At 51.0% G+C, this 23988-nt stretch overlaps 1 protein-coding gene across 3 annotated transcripts; it reads right to left on the reverse strand.

Moving 5' to 3' along the window:
* Positions 1-1078: 1078 nt before the first annotated feature.
* LOC118853737 (hippocampus abundant transcript 1 protein-like) lies at positions 1079-20821 on the reverse strand. Of its 3 annotated transcripts, none has more exons than XM_036763936.1 (12): positions 20653-20821; positions 13290-13379; positions 11307-11369; positions 9827-9954; positions 9334-9448; positions 6999-7217; positions 6532-6645; positions 5863-5934; positions 5617-5729; positions 5089-5186; positions 4640-4806; positions 1079-4554 (listed from the first exon to the last, which is right to left on the reverse strand). In XM_036763936.1, the coding sequence occupies exons 1-12, from the start codon at positions 20734-20736 to the stop codon at positions 4342-4344; spliced, it is 1476 nt and encodes a 491-aa protein (XP_036619831.1). In that variant the 5' UTR covers positions 20737-20821; the 3' UTR covers positions 1079-4341. The 3 variants fall into 3 exon arrangements, with proteins under 3 accessions (XP_036619831.1, XP_036619841.1, XP_036619822.1); XM_036763946.1 differs by having other exon boundaries at positions 5641-5729; positions 13290-13385; XM_036763927.1 differs by having other exon boundaries at positions 13290-13385.
* Positions 20822-23988: the final 3167 nt, after the last annotated feature.

Here is a 23988-nt window from a genome sequence, read left to right on the forward strand (position 1 = left end):
TCAAATATAAAAAGAATCTGAGGTCAAATTTGAACTCAGGTCCTCCTGACTCCAGGGCCATTGCTCCGTCCACTGCACCACCTAGCTGCTCCTCCTGGAATGTAGTCACCTCCCCTCCTATTAGTCTCCTTCAGGACTCAGTTCCAGCACCACCTCCTTGTACACCGAGCCTTTTCTGATCTCCAGAGACACTAGCGTCCCCCATTATATCTATATATAGGCATATCTGTTTGTCTGTGTCAATATGCGTACATTTGTTCCTTCTAATTGAGCATGAATCCCTTGAAAGCCTGGGCTGCCTCATTTTTGTCTTGGTAGCCTAAGCTTCTAACACAGTGCTTGTCTGTTGGTTGAGTTTACAGTCCCTTCTGTACACACAACTGAGCCAACAGCTTGACCTCTCTGCAGGTCCTGAATGACTGTTGAGCAGGGGGCGGAGTTTGGAAGGACCCGAGAGCCGGGCTTCCGTTGGCCTGGTGTTCCAAACACTGTTGCTGGTCTCCCCTCAGGAGGGTCCCCTGTGGAGCCCCTTCTCTGCCTCTGGGATTTTATCGAGCTGGTCTTGGTCATACAAGTGGAGGCTTGTGTCAATTCTGGAAGTCAAATATTCCATGTAGGTAGGTCATGCCGGGGAGTGGATTGGGAGAAACAAGAAGGGGGCTTTCACTGGGTATAAATTATGACTGGTGACCAGCAAAGGGCAAGAGCCAAGACTGCCGAGTTTCCCTTTACGGAAACCTCTTTGAAGGCTAATGAGATGAGCCCCATGGAACTTTCCTGGACGGGAAGGTAACAAAGGAGTTTGGACAGCTAGTGATGACCTGCCAACTCTGAGGGCCAACCAAGTTACTGCCAAGGATGCTGGGAGTCATCAAAACCATCAGGCTTAAGACTCAAAAAAGCATGCTTGCGTGCACTGGTCAGTGTAGGGCTGGGTGGGTCACTTGGCAAAAGGTGCCTTCTTGTCCAAGCTGGCCTCACTGACAACGGGAGCATCAGAGAGGGGAAGAGACCTCAGGAGCTGGATGGGCCAATGCTAAACAAATATCTCACCAGGCAGAAACACAAAGGCAGAGACTTTTTTTTTCTTTGCAAGAAGAAAGCAGCTGTTTAATAAATAACCAGGAGGGGGGCACCTGAATCTAAACACAATCTGAAATCAACTAAATGTACTGAGTTATCAGCTAAAAACACAAAATCAACAACACACCAGGAGGTTAACGTCATCAATTCCAAAGTATAGGGCTGGTCCCTTCTTAATGAAAACATAGGTTGGCCACAGTAGGGAATTTGGGGGTGGGTGGGTCCTGGAGGGAGGAGGACCGAGCAGGACAAACCATGGCTACTTGCCAACAGCCAACTCACATCATTGTCTCCACATTTGTTTCAAGCAACAGCAGGTCCACTGGGACTCCTTCAAATCCCCCAGCTAGGTCCCTGAGGAGGGCATGTTGAACCAGAAAAGAACTAGGTAGAGAGAGGATGGCAGGGCCGGAGAAAGAAGGGGCTGCCTTTGGCTCCAAACCAGGGGGCACTGTGGCCACAGGGATATCCCTGGGACAGCTGGCCAGGGCTGCCCCAATGGAAAGCTGACCTGGGGAATGTGCCAACATTCCAATTGTGGCACCACCTGGTTGAACAGAAAAGCTGCATTGGGGGAAAAATGCCCTTTCAAAAAAATTGTTTCACACCCCCCCCCCCAAGTGTAACATAAAACTGGCAGAAATGGTGGTCTCTGGACAGCTTCCAGGACATAGGGGCTTATCAGACTCACAAAGGTCTTCATGCAGCCCTGGCAACTAATGCCTTTCAGGGACTGGGGGAAAAGGCAAGAGGTCCAGGATGTCACATGCTTCGAGGGATTTTTTTTTTGGGTGGGTGGGAAGGTCAGGTTAGTGGGAGCAACCTGGTAGGAGCCTGCAAAGGCAGGGGTGGAGGGGGCTTTACTGGAATGAGGCCATGGGCCTGGTCACTGCCTTGTGGTTTTTGGGGTAAGGGGATCAGCTGTCCGCGCTCAGAGCTCTGTTCCTGGAAATGCCAAGATACCACAGGAGACCTCTCTGCTACCTAGGGGCTCCCAGCCTGATAGCCCAAGTTGGTCTGTTAACTTGAAGGTGTAAAAAAGAAAATTCTTTTGAAGTGGTCTTCTGTAATAGTTTTGAAAGGATGAGATTTTGTTTTTCTGATGTTCCCACCCAAAGGACGGGTTGACTGTTGGAAAGAAACCCCCGGTGGGGTCACCCAAGTGAGGCCTGGGGTTATTGGGCTTGGGGCTGTGAGGGGAAGAGGAATGAAAAATGGGACTTTGGGGTCCACCTGTCCCAGCAGACTAAAGTGCAAAATGTCAAAGCCACCCCCACCTCCCCCCCCCCGGGTGGGCTCATTTCTACAATATCTGGATGGCTCTGGCTCCAGCATCGTAGGTCCTGGATGGAGACTTATGGGCAGGCTGAGGGCAAGGCAGCTCTGGCCACCACCCCTGCTGGACACAAAGGACCCCCAAAAGAATCCCTCACTTCTGGAGGCTCTTGGACAAGTGGTGAGGGGTCAGTTAGAGATCCAGTTAAAGCCTTTCCACCTTATAAGAGATGTAGGCCAGGGATCTCGAACTGCTCTGTATGTAAACTAAAGCCTTGGCTGAGAATGGAGAGCTTGGGAACCTCTCCTGGGGCAAACGTGCCCGAGGCAGGCACAGAGGGCCAGGGAGGCTCAGGGGATGCTGGACCCATGGCAGGGTCTTTCCTGGGGTGTGGGAAGAGGGGGGCACAGGAAACCATCAGTTCCTCACTGGATGCAGAGTCCCAGGCTGCTTCAGCGCTGATGGCACCAGACCTGTAACTGACCTCCACAGGCTACAATTGAAGGACAAAGCCAGAGCACTGATGGCAGCTGACCCTGCACTGGGGGCCTCCCCAAGCAAAGGGAACCTTCCCCACATCAGGAAACCAGGCCAAGTGAATGGTCCTAGTGGGCAAGGGGCACCAAGAATTAAGTCAAAAACATGGGGAAAACCAACTACTCTCGTCACCCAAGGCGGTCAAGCCTGGGTCACTCCTGCTATTTCAGATGATTATCTGAACTCCCACCTCCTGGTTGGTTTTCTAGCATCACATGGGCAGCCTGACCTTCCTTAAAGGTGTTTTGTTGTGGCCTTCTGAGCTTATTCTTGTGTATCCCAGAGGCCACGGCTGCTCTCTCGAGTGACCGCAGGCAAAGAGACATCTTGGCCTTTCCTCTTCTACCCCCTCCTGGACCTCTAGGGATGGGGGCTGGGGGGACGGCAGGTTCCTGGCCAGGTTTGCCTCTCAAGAGGAATGCAGGCAGGGCCAGTGCCTGGAGCACTTTCCAGAAGAGGCCCCAGCAGCCAGTTATTCTAATGACCCACTAGCTCTGGTGCTTTTTGGAAGGCAGCTGCTGGGAGATCTGGGGGAGGGCCAATAGATGGGTGCAAACCAGTAAGACGATGCTGGCCCCTTTGTTTACCTGGACATCCCTGAGCCTTCCCCCTCTCCTCCAGGTCTGAACCATGACAAACTTGGCACTCAGGCTACTGCAGGCTGGATGGGCCTGATGAAGGGGGTCATCCATCTTGGGTTGCTGGGGGCACATCAGGACCCCTCACAAAGGTGTGGGAAATTCTTTGCCTTCTATGATACTGTCAACAAGGCGCTCCCTGCCCGAGAGTATCCTGGGCTGGGCAGGCACATTTGGTTAGGTGCCAAGGAATAGGGGGACCACGGGGTAGGGTCAGTTCTAGCTAGAGCCAACAGTGGATCTGCTTGCTGTTGCAGGGCTCCTTGAGGGGGGGTGCTTCTCTCATTCTGGGTACTTCAGCCCCAGGACACTCTTCCCATCCTCCCCCCCTCACCCAGTGGACCAGGGGTGGGTCCCCCGGGGGGGAATCAGAAGTGCCTCCCGTGACCGTGTGGGTTGTCAGAGCCTGGGAGGGGAGTAGGCCGGGACCTGAGATACGGCCACTCTCCCGCTCCTGGCAAGATGAGGATTTGGCAGATCCCATCTCCAAGTCCACAGTTCCCCAGAAACAGGTGAGTTTAACACTAGCCTGTCGTCACATGGTGTCGTCCTAACTCCTTCCTATTCTCCAGCCCTGGGTGGATGACAGAAGCCTAGTTTTGCACCATTGGGACTGAGTTTGTGGGTAGCTGTGTTTATCTGTGTTTGGCTCTGAGGGCCTCAGTCTTCTTGGTCCTCTCATTTGCTATTAGTGGTACAGTCCATGACCACCTCCCCTCCCACCCCTGGTCCAGTCCACATCGAGCATACTGCTGCCCATGGGGGTGGGGTGGGTGGAGGTGGAGCTTCCTTGCCTCTCCTTTCCCATCATACACTGCTGTCCACCAGGAGGGGCTCCTTCCCATCCAAGCCACCTGCCTGGGGGCTGTGCGTGTGGCTCTGGGCACCATTGCTGTGTTTCTTGTGGCTGCCGGACCGAAGTGTGAGATGATTGTGCTCAGGGATGAACAAGGCCACTAGGAGGGACAGCAGGACTGAGCACGCTCCAAAGAGGAAAGGGGGGCCCGGGATGATGCTTCGCTGGAAGGGCAAAGGACAGGAAGGGGTTAAGTTCGAGGGCCCAGGCTGGGGATGGGGGTGGCGGGGGGGACGGGGTGGCCCTCACCTCATCCGAAGGGTTGGCCATGTTGGGCTTGGTAGCCTTCTCCAGGCTCTCCACTGCCACCATCTCATTCAGCTCCACGTGAAACAGGTAGAAGACGAAGCCATACAGGGCTGGCCCCAGGCCGTTGCACAGCCCCCGGATGCCGGTGATCATCCCTTGAACGACACCTGCGGGGAGGGCAGGGAAATGAGAATTCTAGTCCTTTTCTGACATTCCATGCCATGAGTGGCTATCATTCTCTCAGCCCCAGGGCTGAATGCTCCAGGCACCAGGGCTTGTCTCACCAGCAGGAATGGGCTTTCCTTCTGGCCTGAGCTAAGTGGTGACCTGGGCCAACCTGCCAGCCTCACTGCTGTGTCAGGGGGAGATGTGGGGACAGCTGTCTTGGAAGAGGTGGACCTCCTCTACCGTGTGCACAGGGGCTGCGAGGGGAATGTGGTCGGAGCTACCTTGCTGGTCAGGGTCTGCATTCCGGGACACCATGGCGCTGATGGCAGGGAAGGTGATGCTGGACATGGCTGCCACAGCACCTGCGGCCCACATCATCCTGGAGGGAAGAAGGAGATGGGACCTTGGATTGACATGGAGCCCCAACACTCTTGTATACAGAGAACTGGGGTGGAGAGCAGGATCAACAGCTCCCCTTCGTGCCCTCACGCTGACAAAGTGGGGGTTCCTGGGGTCCAGAAGGAGAGGAAGCTCAGTCTGCAAACAGAACTACTCTCATTTCTAGGAAGTGGTGCTCCCCCTCTGTGGATTAAAGGGAATGTGGGGGGATGTGGGTAGGATCAAAAGTCCCTCTTCAGGAGGTTCTCAGGCAGGTTCATTCTGATGCTCACACCCCTTGGGGGCCTGGGACTCTTCAGCAGAGGTTGTGACATGTCCTGTGTCCCTGTCTTGGGCATTGTGTGGAGGGTGAAGGGCAGCAGGCAGGGGCAGGGAGGAGGGGGCTTGGTAGGCTCCCGGCTGGCTCTTACCAAGGCTGGGAGCCAAAGCCGTACCAGGCCAGCTGTAGGATCTGGAACCCCAGGCCGAGCAGTATCGTGTTCTTGTTCCCTATGGAGCGCATCAGGATTCCCAGCACAACTGTCTGGAAAGGGATGGGGTGCACGTTGCCAAAGGAGAGAGAGAAGGCCCCCATCGGGGGCAGGGATGGGGCCCAGGGTGGGGCGGTGGGTGGTGGGAGAGAAAATGACTAGAAAGGGATGGGGGAGGACCCTCACCTGAGCCAGGATGGACAGAATCCCCACCACACCAATGAAGGCAGCCACTGTTTCTGAGGAAAAGCTAATTACCTGCAAAGACCAGAGAAGGGATGAAGTGTCTGGGCCTGTGTGATGGTCTAGAGTTGGAACCTAGAATGGTAATGGGCTCTAGTCCTTCCCTGCCACTGATTGAGTGCCTGACCTTTCCGGGGTGGACGCCTCCTCCATAAAAGGGGGACGAGCTAGAGAGCAGGGCCAAGGGCCTATACCAGACAGGGTGCTGAGGCTCTTCTACATCTCACTTCCCCAATTCCTGGAGGCCGAGCTCAGCCGCTGCTGAGCTTGTTCCTGGATGGGGAGGCTGTCCTTCAATTCTTCATGGATGGGCCTCGATGAATCCAGAGGAGTCCTGATGGCATCCCCTTCCTTGTGTTCTGTGTCTGCCCAAGTGGCTAACTCACCTCTCCCAAGAAGCCCCATTATATACAGGCTGGGAGCCTCTCCCCGCTGACTCCAAGCCACTCTCTACTTGGAAGAAATCCCTGGCCTCCTGGACCCACCCTTTCCAGTACAGGGTGTGGCCCAGAGGACCCTCCAATGGTCGCCCAGAGTCCAGGGTGCATGGGTGCTCATGGCTGGATCTGACCAAGCTGTGCGGCTCCAGCTTCTGGCTTTGGACTTACTCACCTGGCGCAGGTAGAGAAAGAAGCTGGAGTACTGGCCGGCTTCTGGCAGGTAGGAGAGGAAGACAGTGATACAGATGAGAAGCACGGTAGAGTCCTGGCCCACTTTCCGAAGAGACTGAGTGAGACGAGATGGGGATTGAGAGAGTTAGAGAAGGAAATCTGCCCTGTAGGAAGGCATGGAGTGATGTGATTTGGAGGATGGCAAAAACCACTCCCACCAACCACAACAAACCAGTGACGTCTCCTTCCTCCTGGCCTAACCCAGGGCTTGAAATTTCCATTAGTCACTCCTTTGAGTAAGATTACGTTCTCCAAAAGGCTCCTAAGGGAGCAGGTACTAAGTTAGACCACCAGTGCCCAGTATCATCGTCCATCCACTAAGACATCATCCCACATTAATACAGGTTCATCAGACAGCTTCAAGCAGAAGGAAGAGGAGGGCGAGGGCCAAGGGCTGGAGACACTTACAGCAAAGGGGTCAGCCTGCTCCCAGGAGATGGGAGCTCCCCAAGACACAGGCCGCATCTCCTCAGGCAGGGACTCTGGCACGGCCAGTAATATGAAGCCAATGTCCAGCAGAGCCACTCCCGAGGCCAGCACCACCACCAGCGTGTCACCATAGGCGCGGGACAGGTAGGCACCAATGGCTGGGCTCGTCACCAGACTGGCAGCAAAGGTAGCAGAGACCTGAGAGGATGAGGAACAAAGGAACTGCTCAGCTGGCCCCTCCCTTGTTCACAGCTTGCACTGCATGGCACGGGCACAACGAGAAGGTTCTCTCCAAGAGGAGCTTTGGCCAATGTCCACAGTGGGACGACACGGTCAGCTTTTTGGGGTCTGTGCTCATTTCATTCAGTCCTTCATTCTTTTTACCTTCCCTGGGCAGTTATGTGAAGGATCTCGTGTTATGGGTGAGACACAAACAGGGACGACTAGCTGGAGGGGGTGGGGGTTTGTGACAGGGAGGTCAGTGAGACCCAGGCTCCACACTGGCTCTGGTAGAAGAGAGGACTGTGATACCAAGCAGAATGTTGGTAGCGAGTGTTGGAGAGGCTCAGGGGAGACATCGCTTACAGCCAGAGGGAGCAGAGAACACGCTATGGAGAAGGCAGCCTTGACCTGGGCCCTGAGGGGCAGCTACATCTCTGTGAGCACGTACGTATGGACATATATACAAGCCTACACATCCACCCATCCACACATACAGTTCTATGTATGTTTAAACGCCATCGTCTATAGATGAGTAGGGATAAACTGGTAGAGTGGAGAGCATGTGTCAGGGCACAGGAGGCTTGTACTAGAGTGGAAAGACCAGAGTAATCACGGGGAGGTGCTGGGAGGGGGAACCAGGAAAGCCTGCTAGGAGCTGACACTGAAGGCAGAAGGGAGAGAGGGAAGCCCTCCAATGAGGGGGATGACTCATGCAGCCCGAGGAAGGGGGGATACCATGTCCCATACAGGATCAAGGAGGACAGGTAAGTGAGAACACAGAGTATTATGAGGGAGGTTAAAATGTGAACTCAGCCTGGAGAGAGAGGCTCAAGCCAAACTGAGATGAGATATTTTATGCTAGAAGAAATAGGGAGCCAATGAAACTTCTCGAGCAGGAGAGTGCCATGATCTGACCTGCACTTAGAAGTATCAGTCTGGCAGCCACTTGGAGCATGGAGTGGAGAAAAAAGCCTTGAGTCAGGAGGATCAATGAAGAAGCCAGTGCAATAACCCAAGAGAGAAGGGATGAGACCCTGGACTGACAGGCGACCACGTGGAAGAGGAGAAGAGGAGGGAGACTGAGAGATGCTGGGGAGTATCTCGAATGCCAGGATCAGCAGGGCTGGCTGTCTGGGGGGCCGGACCACTGATGGGATGGGAGCTATGCAGCAGAAAGATGAAGGGCAGGCAGCTGAGGAGGACGGACTGCCCAAAGGGGAGGAGGAAAGGCAGGTGGCTGTGGAGGATGGACCACATAGAGGGGAGGAGGAAGGGCAGGCGGCTGAGGAGGACGGACTGCCCAAAGGGGAGGAGGAAGGGCAGGTGGCTGTGGAGGATGGACCACATAGAGGGGAGGAGGAAGGGCAGGCGGCTGAGGAGGATGGACCACATAGAGGGGAGGAGGAAGGGCAGGCGGCTGAGGAGGATGGACCACATAGAGGGGAGGAGGAAGGGCAGGAGGCTGAGGAGGATGGACCACATAGAGGGGAGGAGGAAGGGCAGGTGGCTGAGGAGGACGGACCACATAGAGGGAAGGAGGAAGGGCAGGCGGCTGAGGATGAAGCTATGGCAGCTGTGCAGGCATAAAGCAGTGTGAACTTTGAATTAGGCTGCTGCAATGTACAGGAGGGGACTGGGACAAGAACTATTTGGGGAGGAAGAAGTGGAAGGACTTTCCACCTAATTTACTGCTGGGGTGGTGACTGGGAAGAAACGCGGATGCCAGCTTCTGAGCCTGGGTGACTGGCAGGATGGTGGTGCCAAGACAGAAAAGGGGAAGTGAGCAGTTGCCAGTTTGGAACAGAAAAGAGATTCCCGGCTGTTATTCTGCAAAAGTGGCCACTGAATTAAAAAGGGAGAGATGAAACAGAGGGTCAAGGAGGAATGAGTGGAGGGCATAGGGTAATGGGAAGAATCCTGGCCTGGAAGTCTCCAGGGGGCAGAGCGCCAGTCCCAGGCCTGGCCATGTCCTCTCTGGGCCTCTGTGGACAGAGCAGGGTGGTGGGATGGCCGGGGATGGGACGGACCACAGGGCCCCATCTCCAAGTGGTCAGAAGAGGAGGCTTTCATCTCCAGAGAGGGTCTGACTTACCAGGCCATATGCTGTGCTCCGCTCGTGCTCCTGGGTGATATCAGCCACGTAGGCAAAGATGACAGAGAAGGTGACTGCAAAGACCCCGGACATGGAAATGACTGCAAAGTACCACCTGAAGGAAAAAGGGTCACCTCGTTATACCCCTCAACTGGGAGGAGGCCCCAGGGAACTGGCCTCATGCTCCTGCATCCTTCTTGTCCTGGTCAGACGCAAGCAAATGCCACTGCATCTGGACTTCAGCAATCCAGGCCCTGGCTCCTTCCCTTAGCAATGAGAGTTTACTACCTGCTTCCTCTCTTTGGATCCTGGAGCCCTGCACTGGGGGCATGCAGAGACCATTAAGACACTGTCCCTGACCTCAGGGAGCCTGCCATTGGGCTAGGGACCTACCAGGAGCCTGAAGAGCTTCAGGGCCAGCTCAGGGCCTCTCCTCCTTGGGCTAAGCTGCCACCCTCTCTGAGTGACCGGCACATCACAACCCCTCACTCACCATGGGCTGATCTTCATCAGGGGAATGGGCGCACAGGTAAAGAACACCGTCAAGAGGAGGAATGACTTTCTGCCCCAGACGTCTGAGAGGGCACCAATGAGAGGGGCACTGAGGAAAGACAGCAGACCCTGGAAGACACAGGAGAAGGAGCATGGGGTTCTGCGAGGCTGGGGGCCTGGGGGCAGCCACCGCTCTCACAGGGGACAAAAGAACATGCCAGCAAGCTTTTCTACTTGTTCTCTAGGAAGGGAGAGGATTGCTAAGAACAAGGGCTCCCAGGCTGAATGCGGAACCTGGCAATGGAAGACTTCCAAGCACCACCTTCTCTGCTAGGGCTCTCCCGTCAACACTAAGCCAGCTTCTGTTGCTTCTCAGGTCTTTTACAGTATATGCAGCTGCTGGCCTCATCCCTGAGTGGCCTTCTAGACTGAACACAGCCCTGAAGCTGTGGTCTGACAGGCTCTAGGCCTCTGCACCTCTCCTGGCATGAGGCTACGGGCACGGGGGGATCAGCCGCAGTGTATCAGATAGCTTGGTACCCACAAGGTCCAAAATTGCATCACATCAGTGGACATAATTTTTTTTTTCTTTTTTCTCTGACTCCCTGGAACTGACGGAAGAGCCAATGGTATTTAGGCCTCCAAACCACACAAAGATTAGGAGAGGAGAGAAAAGGGCAGAAGTGGCTGTCCATATCACTTCTCCATGAGGAACAACTTCAATGAGGATGATATCGCATCTGAGGGGCTTCCTGGCCGCCCACTCCCCATTCTGGCCTTGGCTCAGGCCACCGGCCCCCACATGGAGAGCAGCCACCTCCAGCAAGGCTCCTGTCCCATCTCTGGAGTCCTTCTACCCAGAGGCTACCAGAGAACCTCTATCTAGGCTGCCACTAGGTTCTGACAGAATAAGGGACCTGCGAAGGGAGCTTGGGGCCCTGTGGAGAGTGCCAAACCTGCAATCAGGAAGACCTGAATGCAAATCCTGCCTCAAACACTTACTGGCTGTGTGACTCTGGGCAAGTCACTTCACCTTTGTCTGCCTCAGTTCCCTCACCTGTAAAATGGGGATCAAGGCAGCACCCACCTTCCAGGGTTGTTGTGAGGATCAGATGAGACAACATTTGTGAAACACTTTGCAAACCTTAATACGCTAGTTATTTTTGTTATTAAACCAGACCCCTTATTTGGCTTCCCCCTCCCACCCTCCTGGCTCTGTCCATCACAAATGGGGCAAGGAGAGTGCTGTCCCCAGGACGCCCATGCTCAGCCCTGAATCCCCACACAAAGGGGCCCGTTGTTACTGTGGCCATGTACATTTGTCCACTTGGAGCCGGACAGAGGCCATGGCCTAGTGGCAGGCGGGGGATGAGCCGCCTGGGGTGGCTGCCAGGTCCTGTCCCTGGGCTGTAATGGGAACCAGGGGAGGGGCCTCCAACACAAAGTGAGAGTGGACATGCCAGGCGCCAGTTGAACCTCACCTTGACTCCATGGATCAGGCCATTCATCAGGAAGGTGTGCTGTGGGAACGTCTGGTGCAACACCTGTGGATGGTAACAGAATACCATGAGGCTACAGGGTGCTCTCCCCTGCTCCACCCGCCCCCCGCCCCCAACCCCTCCTTCTCTGTTGTTGCTGCTGCCTTTGCTCAGGGCTGTGTGTGTGACTCTGGAGGAGAGGGACTGAGGAGTCAGGTCCTGGCCCCACTGCTGACTCGAAGCCACTGAACACTTCTAAGCTCAGCTGGCGAATAGGGATGTGAAGACCACTAGTACTATCCACCTGGCAGGGCTGACATGAGAAGTCATCGAACATGTGGAAAGCACTTAGGAAAAGAAAAAAGTTCTACTGTTGCTAGACCTGGCAGGCAGGAAGACTCGCTGTCAATGGCCTCCCCAGACTCTTCACTTGGCCTTTTCTTCTCATTTGCTTGGTACTTGGCTAGCTCCTTCCCACGTCCTGTTTTTATCCATTTTGCTCTATCTAACATTCCTGCATTTTACCCAGAAAACAGGTTTCTGAGTGCCCTTGTAAAAAGGGACATCAGAGCAGGGAGCACAGGCCCGTTAAACCATGCCATATTCATGGACGCCCCAGTTCCCAAAAACAAGTGTAGAAACCAAGCTTCTCTCCCCAGGTGTTGTTGGCTGAGAGATCCTGGCCCTCTTCTTCCTAACCCACCTCATCCCCCCTTAAGCCGGAGCCCCAGAGCTTGGATTGAGGAATTTTCTTTAAAGTAATCCCTCTCTACTTGGTGTGCTGGCTATGTTTTTCTTTGTCCTTTCAATAGGAGACAAGCACAAGCCAAGGCACCTTAGGCTGAATGGGGTCAAAGCTCTTTTGTACTCCACTGGGGGTCAAGAACAGAGACTACAACACTGGGGCTGGTGCCTAGTGGTGGAAGGGAGGGAGGGATGGAGGGGCTTCTTTCTTCAGAACAAGACTGAAGTAGGTGCACTAGCTTGGGACAGGATGGGGCGGGGCAGGAAGGCAGGTGAGAAAGGGGTTGCTTTAGAATAAAAGTTGACAATGTTAAGATTGGGATAATTCGGTCCTTCAAAATAAAAGCAGCTGCCACCTTCATAGTAATTTAGAGGGACAAAGTACTTTTCACCCATTATGTCAGAAAATCATAGAATCACATTATGAGGCTAGTTCAACCCTATTAGAAGGATGGAGCTCATGTTATTCTTCTAACACATTTAACAGGGAATAAACATAAGTCTGAGAAAACTGAGTCTTAGCCCTAAGAAGTTACTTGTCCAAAGGCACAGAACCATCAAGAAATAATGGAGACCTGACTTTGATAGTCTGATCGAGGAGATAAAGCACGTACCCATGAGGAATCAAATAAGGCAAAGGAAGGAAAAAGGCCTCCAGACCTGATCCAGTCCCCTAGTAAGTGGCAAGTGCAGCCTTCACCATGCTCCTTAAGGCTGAGGTAGCTGGGAGGATTTATTACATCCTCCGGGTCTGACCACAGCCCCAATCTCAGGCCGGTTCACTCCATTCTGCCTACACTTCTCTGGTTTCCTAAAGGGGATGGTGTTCTTACAGCTTGTCCTAACCTAGGCGACAGAGACACAATGTTCCGTTCCCTGGGGAGCTGGGATCTGCATGGCTAGACAGGGGGTGAGGTAAGCCTGGCCACAAGTTTGTCATCTACAAACTGCTTATGGACAAAATGGCAACACTGTTCTTTCTACCAGGCTATTAGACCGAGGTCAATTTCAGGGAAATCGCCATCTTCTTAGAGACACAAATAGACTCCCCATCTTATAGTGTCCAAAGGGTGGGTGCTTCCTCCAGAAAGAGAAGTCACAGCGACAGCCTGAGCTCTGGACTATCTATTCCACTGTTTAGTTTTATGGGGATTTTCCCAGCTTCTCCTGGGAATCCATTCCTCAGCCCAGCTAGCTTTACCCTCCAGGTCCTGGAGCCAAAAGGGGGTAACCAATACTCACCGTTAACATGGGGGTTGTGAGCAGGCCCCAGGCAAAGAACTCAAGGAAGATCACCACCACGGCATGGTACACACTAGGCTCGCCAATCCCCTGTCGCTGAAAAACAACACGGCTGGCTGGTAAGTGGATGAAGGGTAGGGAGCAAGGGAATCAGCCTGGGGGAAGGGAAGAAATGGGTGATTGAGCAGTTCTCACTAAATCCAGAACTTGGAAAGCCTTTGTTTGCTCTGAAAAGCCAAGTGTAAACATCTTCCTAGCCCTCTGGTTCCAAGGCCCTAGAAGCTCAGCCAGGCTCTATCAATCAGGTCACAGGTTCAAAGGCTCCAGAAGCCTGAGGGAATCTATATGGCCTTCAGTGCAACTGTGGTAGCTGGCACAACCTGGACCCCTAGATCAGGCACAAGGGCCCATTCCTTTAGAGGTGGCACATGAACTCAGTTTTTATTGGCTAGAGTCCTGAGTGCAGCCAACCTTGGCTAGCATAGCTAGACCCTAAATAGATGATCTGGATGTCCTCTGAAGGCTGGAAGGCTAAGATGTCACCCAATTTGGGGATTCAAATGGTACTCCAATCATGAGGGTACAACTGGGCCAAGAGAACCCAGGCCAAGCAGTTTTAGAAACATCCGATTCAAACTAGGGAATGCCAGGGTCAGTCTGAAATGGAAATCCTTGTTCTTGGCCAGTATCCGCAACTTAGAAAAGGTGGTAAAGTGGGCCTCAGAACAAGAAAGGCCTGATAATATTTGATTTAGGAATAGCCAAATACCAATGATTTCATCAAGGACCGAAAGTTGGCACAAAGCCATTAAGCTTTCCCTGGGGAGCCCCGCCCCCCAGTCTGATACCCTGGTGGACCTCAAATAGCTTCATTCTTTCCCTGAAAGGCCACCCAGATCAGAGAGCTGAGACCCCCCTCAAATGAGAGGCAGCTTGCTTCTTGGGGTTGCCACGCAGGCTCGAGGATCTTCGGTAGTTTTGCTCCAGTCGACCCTGGGTAATCTACTTCTTATCCTTCCCAACCAGTCCAGGGAAGGAGAAAAAGAATAAAAATTAAAAGCCAAGATGTCTTTCCTAGGCGAAACACGAATGCCGGGCTCCAGAAGCTCCAGGTCAGTAGCAGAGCACTGTGGCTAGTGCCATCTCTCCAGCTGAGATGACTGGCAGAGGGGGGAGTGGTCAGCAGTGCATAAATTCAGTGCCCGCGCACTCATCTACATTTTAAGTGGAGTGGTCAAGCCTGTTTTATCAGCCCTCATTAAAATCTCCCTACAATGGCAACAGCAAAGCCTTCCTCCCTGTTGGACAACATCCATCTCCAGATTTTTAACTATTCTTTGAGTGGAGTGGAGTGGAGTGGAGCGAGCCCTGGACTCCAGTCCGTCTGGGTTAACTCGTCGGGTGACCCTGCGACCTCTTCCTCTGGAAAATGAGTTGGCTAAACTAGATCTCTTTTCAGGTTTTTCCCAACTCTAACATTCCATAATTCTGTCAGTTGCCGAGTTGACTCTTCTGTTTCTCTCAGATTTTCTTCCAGGAGTTAATTTTTAAAAGGCGTAGGAAAAGGGTTGAAACACCTAAGTCCCCCCAAGATCAGCTATGCCCATCTATTCCCCTCAAAGCAGTTTCTCAAAAGACACTGTCACACTCTGATCAATCTCTGGCATCTCAATTCTTATTTTTCTATCTAATTAGCCTGGCTTGTGCTCAAGTTTTCCTCTGTTACTGTTCAAACAGCCACCAAATAAGATGGAAACTTTTGAGATACTTGCTCCCTCACTTGATAAAACATCTCCAACCATTCAATTAAACATTTATTAAGGGCCTACTATGTACAAGGCCCCATGCTGAGTGTGCTGATGAGAGAAAGACCAGAGACAATCTAATCCCCACCTTCCCTCTGTGAATTTACTAATAGCAGGGTATACAATATATACACACACAAGATGGGAGAATGCAGTAAGATGCAAAGAAGCATAGATTGAGACTTGGCAGGGACTTTAAAGGTCATCCATCCACTGTCCCCTCCTTCGATTTATAGATGAGGACACAGAGACCCAAAGTTCTATTGCAAAATTTGAGGGAGGGATCATTTTGAGCTAGGGAGCCAAGAAAAGTAGGCTTCATGAAAGGGGTGGCCCCAAGATGATTTTCGAAGAAACACAAGTAACTACTAGGCAACAAGGTCCTCCAAGACAGGTGCAGTGTTTCCTCTAACTTTGGTAGCTTCCTACTCCCCAAACAATGAATAAAGAAAACCAAAAAATGATCATCAGTGTCTGCGCTGGGGCTCCACTTCCTGGGTAATCTTAGAAAAACATCCTCTAATGGACACCGATGAGGACTACATAGAAAAAAGACAACACAGACAAAGGTAAGAGTTTCAGAGTGATTCAGAAGGGGAGATAGGTATGTCTCATTCATTAAACTGTTAGATTCTACTCTGTTAAAATATAGGGTGTAATGTTTATGGTTTTGTAGAAGCATTTATTCCTTATTTTGCACATTTATATGGTTATTTGTTTTTGTTGATGATTGTTTGCATGTAAGAAACCAACCTGTTAGGGCCCTCCAGTAACTTTGGATGGAGTCACAAATAGCCTACTTCATCTTAAGCTTCAGTTTCCAGTGAGGAATGGGCGGTACTAACAGGTTGGACCATTTTTACAAAGACTGCTCTTCCAATGTTCTTCTCCAAGACTGACTTGTTTCCAGAGTAAATAAGGAAGCCTGTTTCACCTTCAGTTGAATACAATGATCAAAACAACTTTCTCTCAACAGATAATGCCACTGATGTGACCCCAATGAACTAACTGTCCCCAGGAGGCCTCACCAACAGCCCTAACAATAACTCTTGGAATTAACACAGACTTGTACACAAGTCAGTAAAGTTCTTTCCCAGAAATGAATTCCTATGGCACTTCTGGTGCTATTAATTTTTCTTTCTCTCTTTCTTTCTTTCATGATGCTGTCTGCATTTATACTTCTGGTTCTCTCTTTCTTTCTGTCTTTCTTTCTTTTCCTTTCTTCATTTATCAGTCATTTCTGGGAGATGCCAGTCAGTATCCTCTTGTAACAAGAAAATAATTAAGTCGAACCAACTGACATTGCTACCGTATCTAGCAGTGTATACTACTTTATTTAGCATTTACTCATATACTACTTTGTACTGCTCTCTAATTATTTTATTCTTTAGCCTCATCTCTGAGACCTTAGTTAGAATAGATGCTTGCTCAGGGCAGGGGACCCATCCCTTCTACTCCCACAGAATTTCAGGTCTGTTCAATTCAGAGGTCATAGAGCTCAACCTATGTTCCACCCAGCACCCAGCAATAAGGCTAAAAAAAACCCAACAAAACCCCCAAAACGCCTTCTGAAATGATTGACATGATACAGTTAGAGAATGTCAGGACTGGAAGGGTCCTCTGAGATATTACTTAGTCCAACCCCTTCACTTTGCAGGTAAGAAAACTGGCTCAGAGTGGGAAAAACCCTTGCCTCCAAGCCACAAGAGAGTTAGTAGCAGAGCTGGTTCTAGAGGCCAGATTTCGACTCAGCTCAGTACTCTTTCTACTCAACCAGGATGTGCAATGCTTCTGTTCCTTCTCCTTCTATCCAGAATAAAAGAATTTCCAGCCTTAGGCAAGTAAATGAAGGTTTCTCTGAAAGGGCGAGTTATCATGAGGTATATAAGTACCACCAATTCAGGAAAAAATTGAGTCTTCATCTTCTAGTCCTTTATCTGACACCATACTGGCCTTGTTCCTCTCTAATCTAAGGTTCCCTTAGAAGGGATATACGTGTCTTAAATGCCTGAGGGGGTGAAATCATAGGCCAACAACCTTAAAAAGTAGAATCAGTGAAATGGAAACTCAAACTCCTTGAGAAAAGCCCATCAAGGTTACAAAGTGAACCGTGCAGTGATATGGATGGAAGATAAACTAGAAAGGCTAAGAAATTATTGGGCAACAGTTTCTGCTCCAAGAAAAAAAAATCTCAACAGACTGGAACGATGGCCAAAGCAAACAAAATAAAATTTAATTGGGATAAATGTTTCGGTAGATAAGCAGCAAAAATATCAACAGCACAAACATAGGGTCGGGGAGGGGTGTTTATGATTAGGGAACAGTTCACATGGAAAAGACCTAAGATTTTTTGCCTTCAGGTTCGCTACAATTGAACAACACAGTGTGTGATGTGTTTCTGAAAAAGCCAACTTGACTTACTCAATGAGAACTATAGGATCAGGAAGGAGGGAGGTGATAGTCCTAGTCAGACCACATAAGGGGTGTTATGTGCAGTTGTCAGGACATGTTTTTAGGATGCACACTGACCAACTAACATATCCAGAAGAGGGCACTGGAATGAGATGAAGAGACTCAAAACCTTGTTGTATGAGGGACAGCTGGAATAAGTGGGGATGGTTAGGCTAGAGAAGGGAAGATTTGGGGAAAGGGACATAATCACCACCTCCAAAGATCTAAAAAGCTATTATGGGCAGAGAGGGAAGATTTATTCTGTGCAGCCTCATAAGGTAGAACAAGGAACAATGGGGAAGAAAGTTCCTGGGAAGTGGATTTAAAGTAAATATAAAGGAAGAACTTTTCTAACCATCAGAGCAATACAAAAATGGAATGGCCTGCCTTGTGATGTTGTGAGTGTGCCATCACTGAAGGTATTTGAACAAAAGTCAGATGAGCACTTAGGATATGGTTGAGGGGTGTTATGCACTGGCCTGGAGTTTGTTGGATCTGATGAACTTAATGACCCCTCCACTGAGATTCCAATAGGCACTTCCCTCTTCATGGTCTTGGTCCCATATGCTAAGAAAAAATTATAATGTATATCCCTGCCCTGGAATATACAAGAACATGTCACTGGATAGTGTTTACCCTTGCTTAGAGTGTGAAACCACTGAAGCTGACCTCCGGGAGACTTAGGATTCTTGATGCTGAATTCTCAGCCAATGGGAATTCCAATATTGAAATGAGGAAAAATTAGAAATAGGGATGGAGATAACTCCAGTCTCTCAACCAGACTACTTGAAAACAATGAATGTCAGCCCCACCTTGGCCCATCTAGAGGCCCCATGGTCTCAAGTGACCTAAACATCATGTCACAAAATTTCATTTCTCTCCCACGGTGACAGCCAAGTCACCAAAAGGCTTCTTGGTTCCATTCATTGCTTCTCTGGGAAAATGACTGCTAGTTTCAGTCCTCAAGGGATGCTGGAAAGCAACTCCCAGCTCTCTACTTGATAGCAGATAGAGCCAAGTGAAATTAAATTGAAAACAAACACCCAGGACAATCTCAGGACCTTCGAGGCACTGCATTGATTGGTGACTCAGGACAGGACATGGGGGAAGGCTCAAGTTGAATAGATCTGTTTAATGTAAGATATTGAACTTTAACAAAACCAAATGGTTAAAGTAAATTACGACTCTGAGCTGTACTTTGAAGTGTGGGCCATGCCTGTGACACTTACAGAATACAGAATTTAGATTTTCTTCCTACACCTGTCCAGCCCTTTACACGGATGCCTTTAGGGATACAGACCCATCCAGGAAGGTGGCCTTGGGCCCATACTGCTTATAGGTGGTTCCTTAACCTGGCCAAAGCATGGGGCTGGGAGTGGAAACAGTCATAGCCATATTTCAAGTATGCTAAGGTAGGCAGGTTGGAGGAAAGACACCAACAGAGACTAAAGATGGAAGGAGACAAACCACAAGTCATCAGAGTATGGTTTGCTGAAGTTCATGACAGACTCATCAGAATCAGAGTTTTACTGGGGTGGAAGCACATAGTCAAGAAGCAAAGGAATGAAGATGAGGAGTTAGCAGGTGTGGGTGGCAGGGCATAAGAATTTCTTTGAGTGACCGGAAAGCTTTATCCAACAGTACAAGGTCATACAAGTCAGTGGCAGAGCCAGTACCAGGAAATCTGGTTGTTGTAACTTCAACCCCCTCTCCGATATACCATGCTGCTCTTCTCTGTAAGTGAGAAGCAGTGGTAGCTATTGGAAGGGCAAGAAATTAGGAATAAGTCAGAGACTGAGGGAAAAGAGGGCAAAGGCAGAAAGGAGAAGAGAAAGGACAAGAGGGAGGGTGTTGTTTAAGAAGGTAACAAAGGCAAGAGGAATGGGAGGGGTGGATAGGAAGAGGGAAGCTGGTTTGGATGGGGGCAATTTGTATGGTATATGAAAGGGAATAAGAGCAGGAGGAGGGAAGGAGGCACAAGGAAAGTAGAAGGGCATAAGGGAAAGAGGGAGTAAAAGAGGGATGTTTATGGGTCTGGCAGGAGGAGGTGAGAGTGGAAGTGAGATGGAGGTAGCAGAGAGACGGAGGCAGGGGGAATGGGGCCAAAAGAAAGGAAGAATGGTATAGATGTTTGTGTGTGTGTGTGTGTGTGTGTGTGTGTGTGTGTGTGTGCATGTGCATGCACACGCTTGGAAGGAGACAGCATAGGAAGGACTTGGGGATGGCAGTGGAGGCTGAAGACTGGGTGGGTAACTGACACTGAAACTGGGGCTGAGGGGATTTACTTTTTGCCCTTCTTGGTATCCCCAGTGCTTAGACAGTGCCTGGCAGACAGCAAGTGTTTAATAAATGGTGGCTGACTAACTATATTAGAGATAAATGATGGAAGCCTACGTAAGGGCTGATGAGAGCGATGGAAAAGTGGGGTTGGGCCAAGACTAAGAGGAACGGGGCCTGTGGGGGGGATTAACTTGAGGCCTGGTAGGCTAGCTGAAAGAATGGGGAGCCATGGTGGGGTAGGAGATGAAGGAGCGCGATAGAGGAATGTGTAGAGAGCTATAGAGAAGGGCAGGGGGGGAGTCCAGAGGCCTGGCAGGGCTAGGGCTGAGAAGGCACAGCAGAAGTGGGGCTTGGCTTGGTTTGGGCCATACCAGGGGCCTAGCAGGGCCCGTGCTGGAGAGGGGACCGCCTGGGAGGGGGCTGGTAAGGAAGGGATTAGGCCTTTCAGGGCCTGGGCTAGGAGGTGGGAACACTATGAGCTGGTGAGGGCATGCTAGGGACTGGGCCTGGACTGTGAAGCAGCTACCCCAGGGGGGCTGGGCCTGGGTTGAGAGGTGAATATACTAGGAGGTAGTCAGGGCACCCCAGGGGCCTGGCAGGAAAGGGGCCCAAGGGGGCACCCCAGGGGCCTGGCAGAGAAGGGGCCCGGGGGCCTGGGGGCACCCCAGGGACCTGGCAGGGAGGGGGCCCTCGAGAGGCCTGGCAGGGAAGGGGCCCAGGGGCCTGGCTGGGTCTCGGGGCACCCTGGGGGCCTGGCACGGCCCGGGCTGGGAGAAGGGCACCCCGGGGGGCTGTCGGGGGGCAGCGGGGGCCGGCCTGGCACTCACGGCGCCTCCGTCCTTGGTGATGATCTTCTTGGCCAGCAGCACGCTGCGGTTGAGCCGCTTCTTCTTCTTCTTCTCCCCGGTCATGGTGCCGCCTCCTGGGCCCGGCGCCCCCGGCTCGGGCTCGGCCCCTTCATCCTGCAGCCCCGGGGCGCGGGGCGGCGCTCTCCCCGCTCCCGGCCCGGCCCGGGCCCCGCCCGCCCGCTCCCTCGCTCCCCGCCCAGAGGCCGCGGGACCTGTCAGCGGCGGCGAGAGGCGGCGGAGGCGGCAGAGGCGGAGGCAGCGGCGGCGGCGCTCCCGAGGCGGGCGGGCGGCTTCTCCGCCTCCTTAGCGACCCACTTCCGCCTGCCGCGGCTGCGTGCGCATCCACACCGCCCCCGCTCCGCCTACAACTCCCAGCAGCCTGCGCGCCTGCCTCAATCCCGCCCTCAATCATTCCAATTCCCGGCGTGCTCTGCTCCGTCACGGGAGGCGGGGCAGTGAGTGAGGCGGGGGTGGGGTGTGACGGAGTCTCCAGAAAAGACTACAATTCCCGTCGTGCCGTACGTGACAAATATTTATGGAGGGGTGGGGGAGGAGATGGAAGTCCTCGCCTCGGCGGGGTCCCCAGGTGGCTTTAGTTGGGAGCTGGCTTCCCAGAATGCAGCGGGGCACAGATCTTGTCGCCTCATCCCCACCTCTGCCACTTTTCCCTCTTCCTCCCACGCACACCCCTCTCTTGGCTGAGCGCTTTCTTTTCTGCCAGATGCTACTTTGGGACTCACCAGATACTGGGCTGGGCAACCCAGACCCTAGAGCAGGGGACCATGTTTCCAGAAGCTGGGAGTTTGGTTGCTAGGTCGTGAATTCTTGATTGCTAAAGGCTAGGTCTTGGTTGCTAAGAACTGAGGTCTTGGTTGCTAGGAGCTAGGAGTCATGTTGCTAGGGTACCAAAGCTACTTCTCCCCCTCCCCCCATTTTCTTCTCCAGATGATTGAAACTCCCCCATCTCTGGTTGCCGCAATGACCAAAGCATTTCTCCATCCTCTTCCACCTAGGCAGGAGCCAGGTTCTAAGCCGAAGCATCCTAGCTCAATCCATCTCCCTAGCTGGATGGGCAAGACATCCCCACAGAACCCAAACACACAGAGAGAAAGAGTGCTATGAGTCGGGTTCTCACCCTTCTGGAGAACAATGACTCTGTTGTTGGGGCGCTGCCCCCATTACACACGGAGGCAAACAGCCGCAGAAGCGCGTGATTCTGAGTCAGGGGGCTGGCTGCCGGACAATCGACAGAAGGAGAGCTGCTCCCTGGGGAAAGGGGGAAGAAGTGACGGAGGGGGGAGAAGGTCGTGAGCAGAAACTCGATACGAGAGAGCGTCAACTGTCCACAGCTGGCCTGGAGCCCTGCTGCAGCGCTACACACCAGGAAACAAATCAGGCAGCAAGCCTCAAAGAAGCCATAGATAACGCAGCTTCGCTTAAGAATGAATGATGGTAGAATTAGTAGCAACAGGTGCAATTTGCAGGAAGATCGATTTCAGCTTAATTTAAGGAAAGCATTCCTACCGATGAGAGCTGTCCAAAAAGAAAAAAAAAAAGAGATTGGCTTCCTTAGGCTGTTAATGTACTCCCACCACTGGAGGTCATTAGCATCATTAACAAGCATTTATTAAGCATCTACTATATGCGAGACACTGTGCTAAGTAGGGCAATACAGAAAAAGGCAAAAAAGAAATCCCTGACCTAAAGGAGCTCACGTTTTAACGAAGAAGATCTCAGAGGCCTTCTAGTCCAAGACATAACCAAGATCTCCCTTTACAGTTATCCCTTCCACATCACAGGGGGTCGGGGTGCGATGCCCCCCCACCCCACGATCTGGAAAATGCACGTAAAATTTTTTGGCCCCCTTCCTTCTATGAAAGAGACATCTGAATTTTTTCTTTTTCTTTTGTGGGGTGTTTACAGTACCTTACTGTAAAATGTGGGTTAAGTATTCGGTCACAGGCTCTGTGTTGTCTGCTGCTTCCACAAAACTCCCCTTAAATTCCCGTTTAATTTCTTTTGCTGACCCTCGATATATCGAAACTGAGATGGGGAAAGTCTCAACGTGGAAGGGATAACTGTACTGTTACAAAAAACAAACAAACAAATCAACCCAACTAAGTAATTGTCCACGCTCCAATGATGAGTATCTGGTACCTCCCAATGCAGCCTATTTTAATTCAGGGCAGTTTTAATAATAAATAATTCACATTACATTACATTAATTACATAATAAATTACACAAACCCTAGATAAACTTTCTGTAATTTCTATTTATTGCCTTTAGTCCTGACCTCTAGGACCAAGCAGAATGAGGCTAATTCCTCTTCCACAAGCCAGCCCTTCAAATCCTTGAAGACAGCTAGAATGTCCCCCTAAGTCTTCTGTTCTCCAGGAAAATACACATAGTTCTTCAACCTCTGCGCATATAGCATGTTCTCCATTCTTCTCACGGTCTTTGTTGTCTCATTTGTGCATGCTCCAATTTGTCTATGTCTTTCCTGAAATGAATCCAGTATTACAGATGTAACCTGACCAGGGTGGGATATAGTGAAATTATTACCTCCCTTGTTTTGGAGACTATGCCGTTCAAAGTGGTTGAAGATTGCATTCATTTTTTTTTTTTTGCTGTCGTATCATGCCAATGACTTAAATACAATTTTCAGTCTATTTAAATACCCAGATATGTTACACATGAAGGTATGTTACCATGCCTTCATCTTATATTTTTTATTTTTTTGAACCTGAGTAGACCTTTAAGTAGCTTATGTAAGCTCATTCCAAAGTCCACTCTCACTAACAAATGTGGTCTCAGACTAAGAATAATTATAGATACTAGGGTTCTCATACCAATTTCCACTAACACTGATGAGCCAGGCCCTTCCCAAAGCATAGCTGGTGCATATTGACTTAGAAAACCACATATTAACACCTTGTTCTACTGTATTTTTATTTATTTTGTTAAATATTTCCCAATTGTATTTTAGTTTGATTCCCAAAACACTCTGGAGCATTGTGACTTCATGCAGCTATCATGGTGTTTTTGACACCTTTGTTCCAGTGTAAGAGTACATCTCCTCCTCGGGGTGTTAAAGGTACTCCTGAGGGGCATTGGGGTTCTTCTAATGCTGTCAGCTTGAACCCCCATTCCAATGTGTTTTCCCTAATAATGATCACCAGTTACAATTAGTATCTCCTTTATATCATTGCTTGACCCAGTGATGAAATGTCCCAGTATTATTTAACCAATTAATATCAATTAGCTTTTAAAAAGTATTAAAATAAAAACCTTGGTGAACTGCTAAAATGGAAGAA

The sequence above is a fragment of the Trichosurus vulpecula genome, chromosome 1, assembly GCF_011100635.1.
Source record: "Trichosurus vulpecula isolate mTriVul1 chromosome 1, mTriVul1.pri, whole genome shotgun sequence".
NCBI classification, from domain to species: Eukaryota; Metazoa; Chordata; class Mammalia; order Diprotodontia; family Phalangeridae; genus Trichosurus; species Trichosurus vulpecula.

Bases quoted from the DNA above. Each gene is read 5' to 3' on its own strand.
- LOC118853737 (XM_036763927.1), bottom strand. From the start codon at position 20,736: ATGACCGGGGAGAAGAAGAAGAAGAAGCGGCTCAACCGCAGCGTGCTG. The intron at 4,807-5,088 runs GTAGCTCCGACC...CCCTCCCCGCAG, and splicing joins TGCAGACCCTGACCAGCAAG to GTGTCGTTCAAGGGATGATC. The intron at 4,555-4,639 runs GTGAGGGCCACC...TTGCCCTTCCAG, and splicing joins TGGCCAACCCTTCGGATGAG to CGAAGCATCATCCCGGGCCC.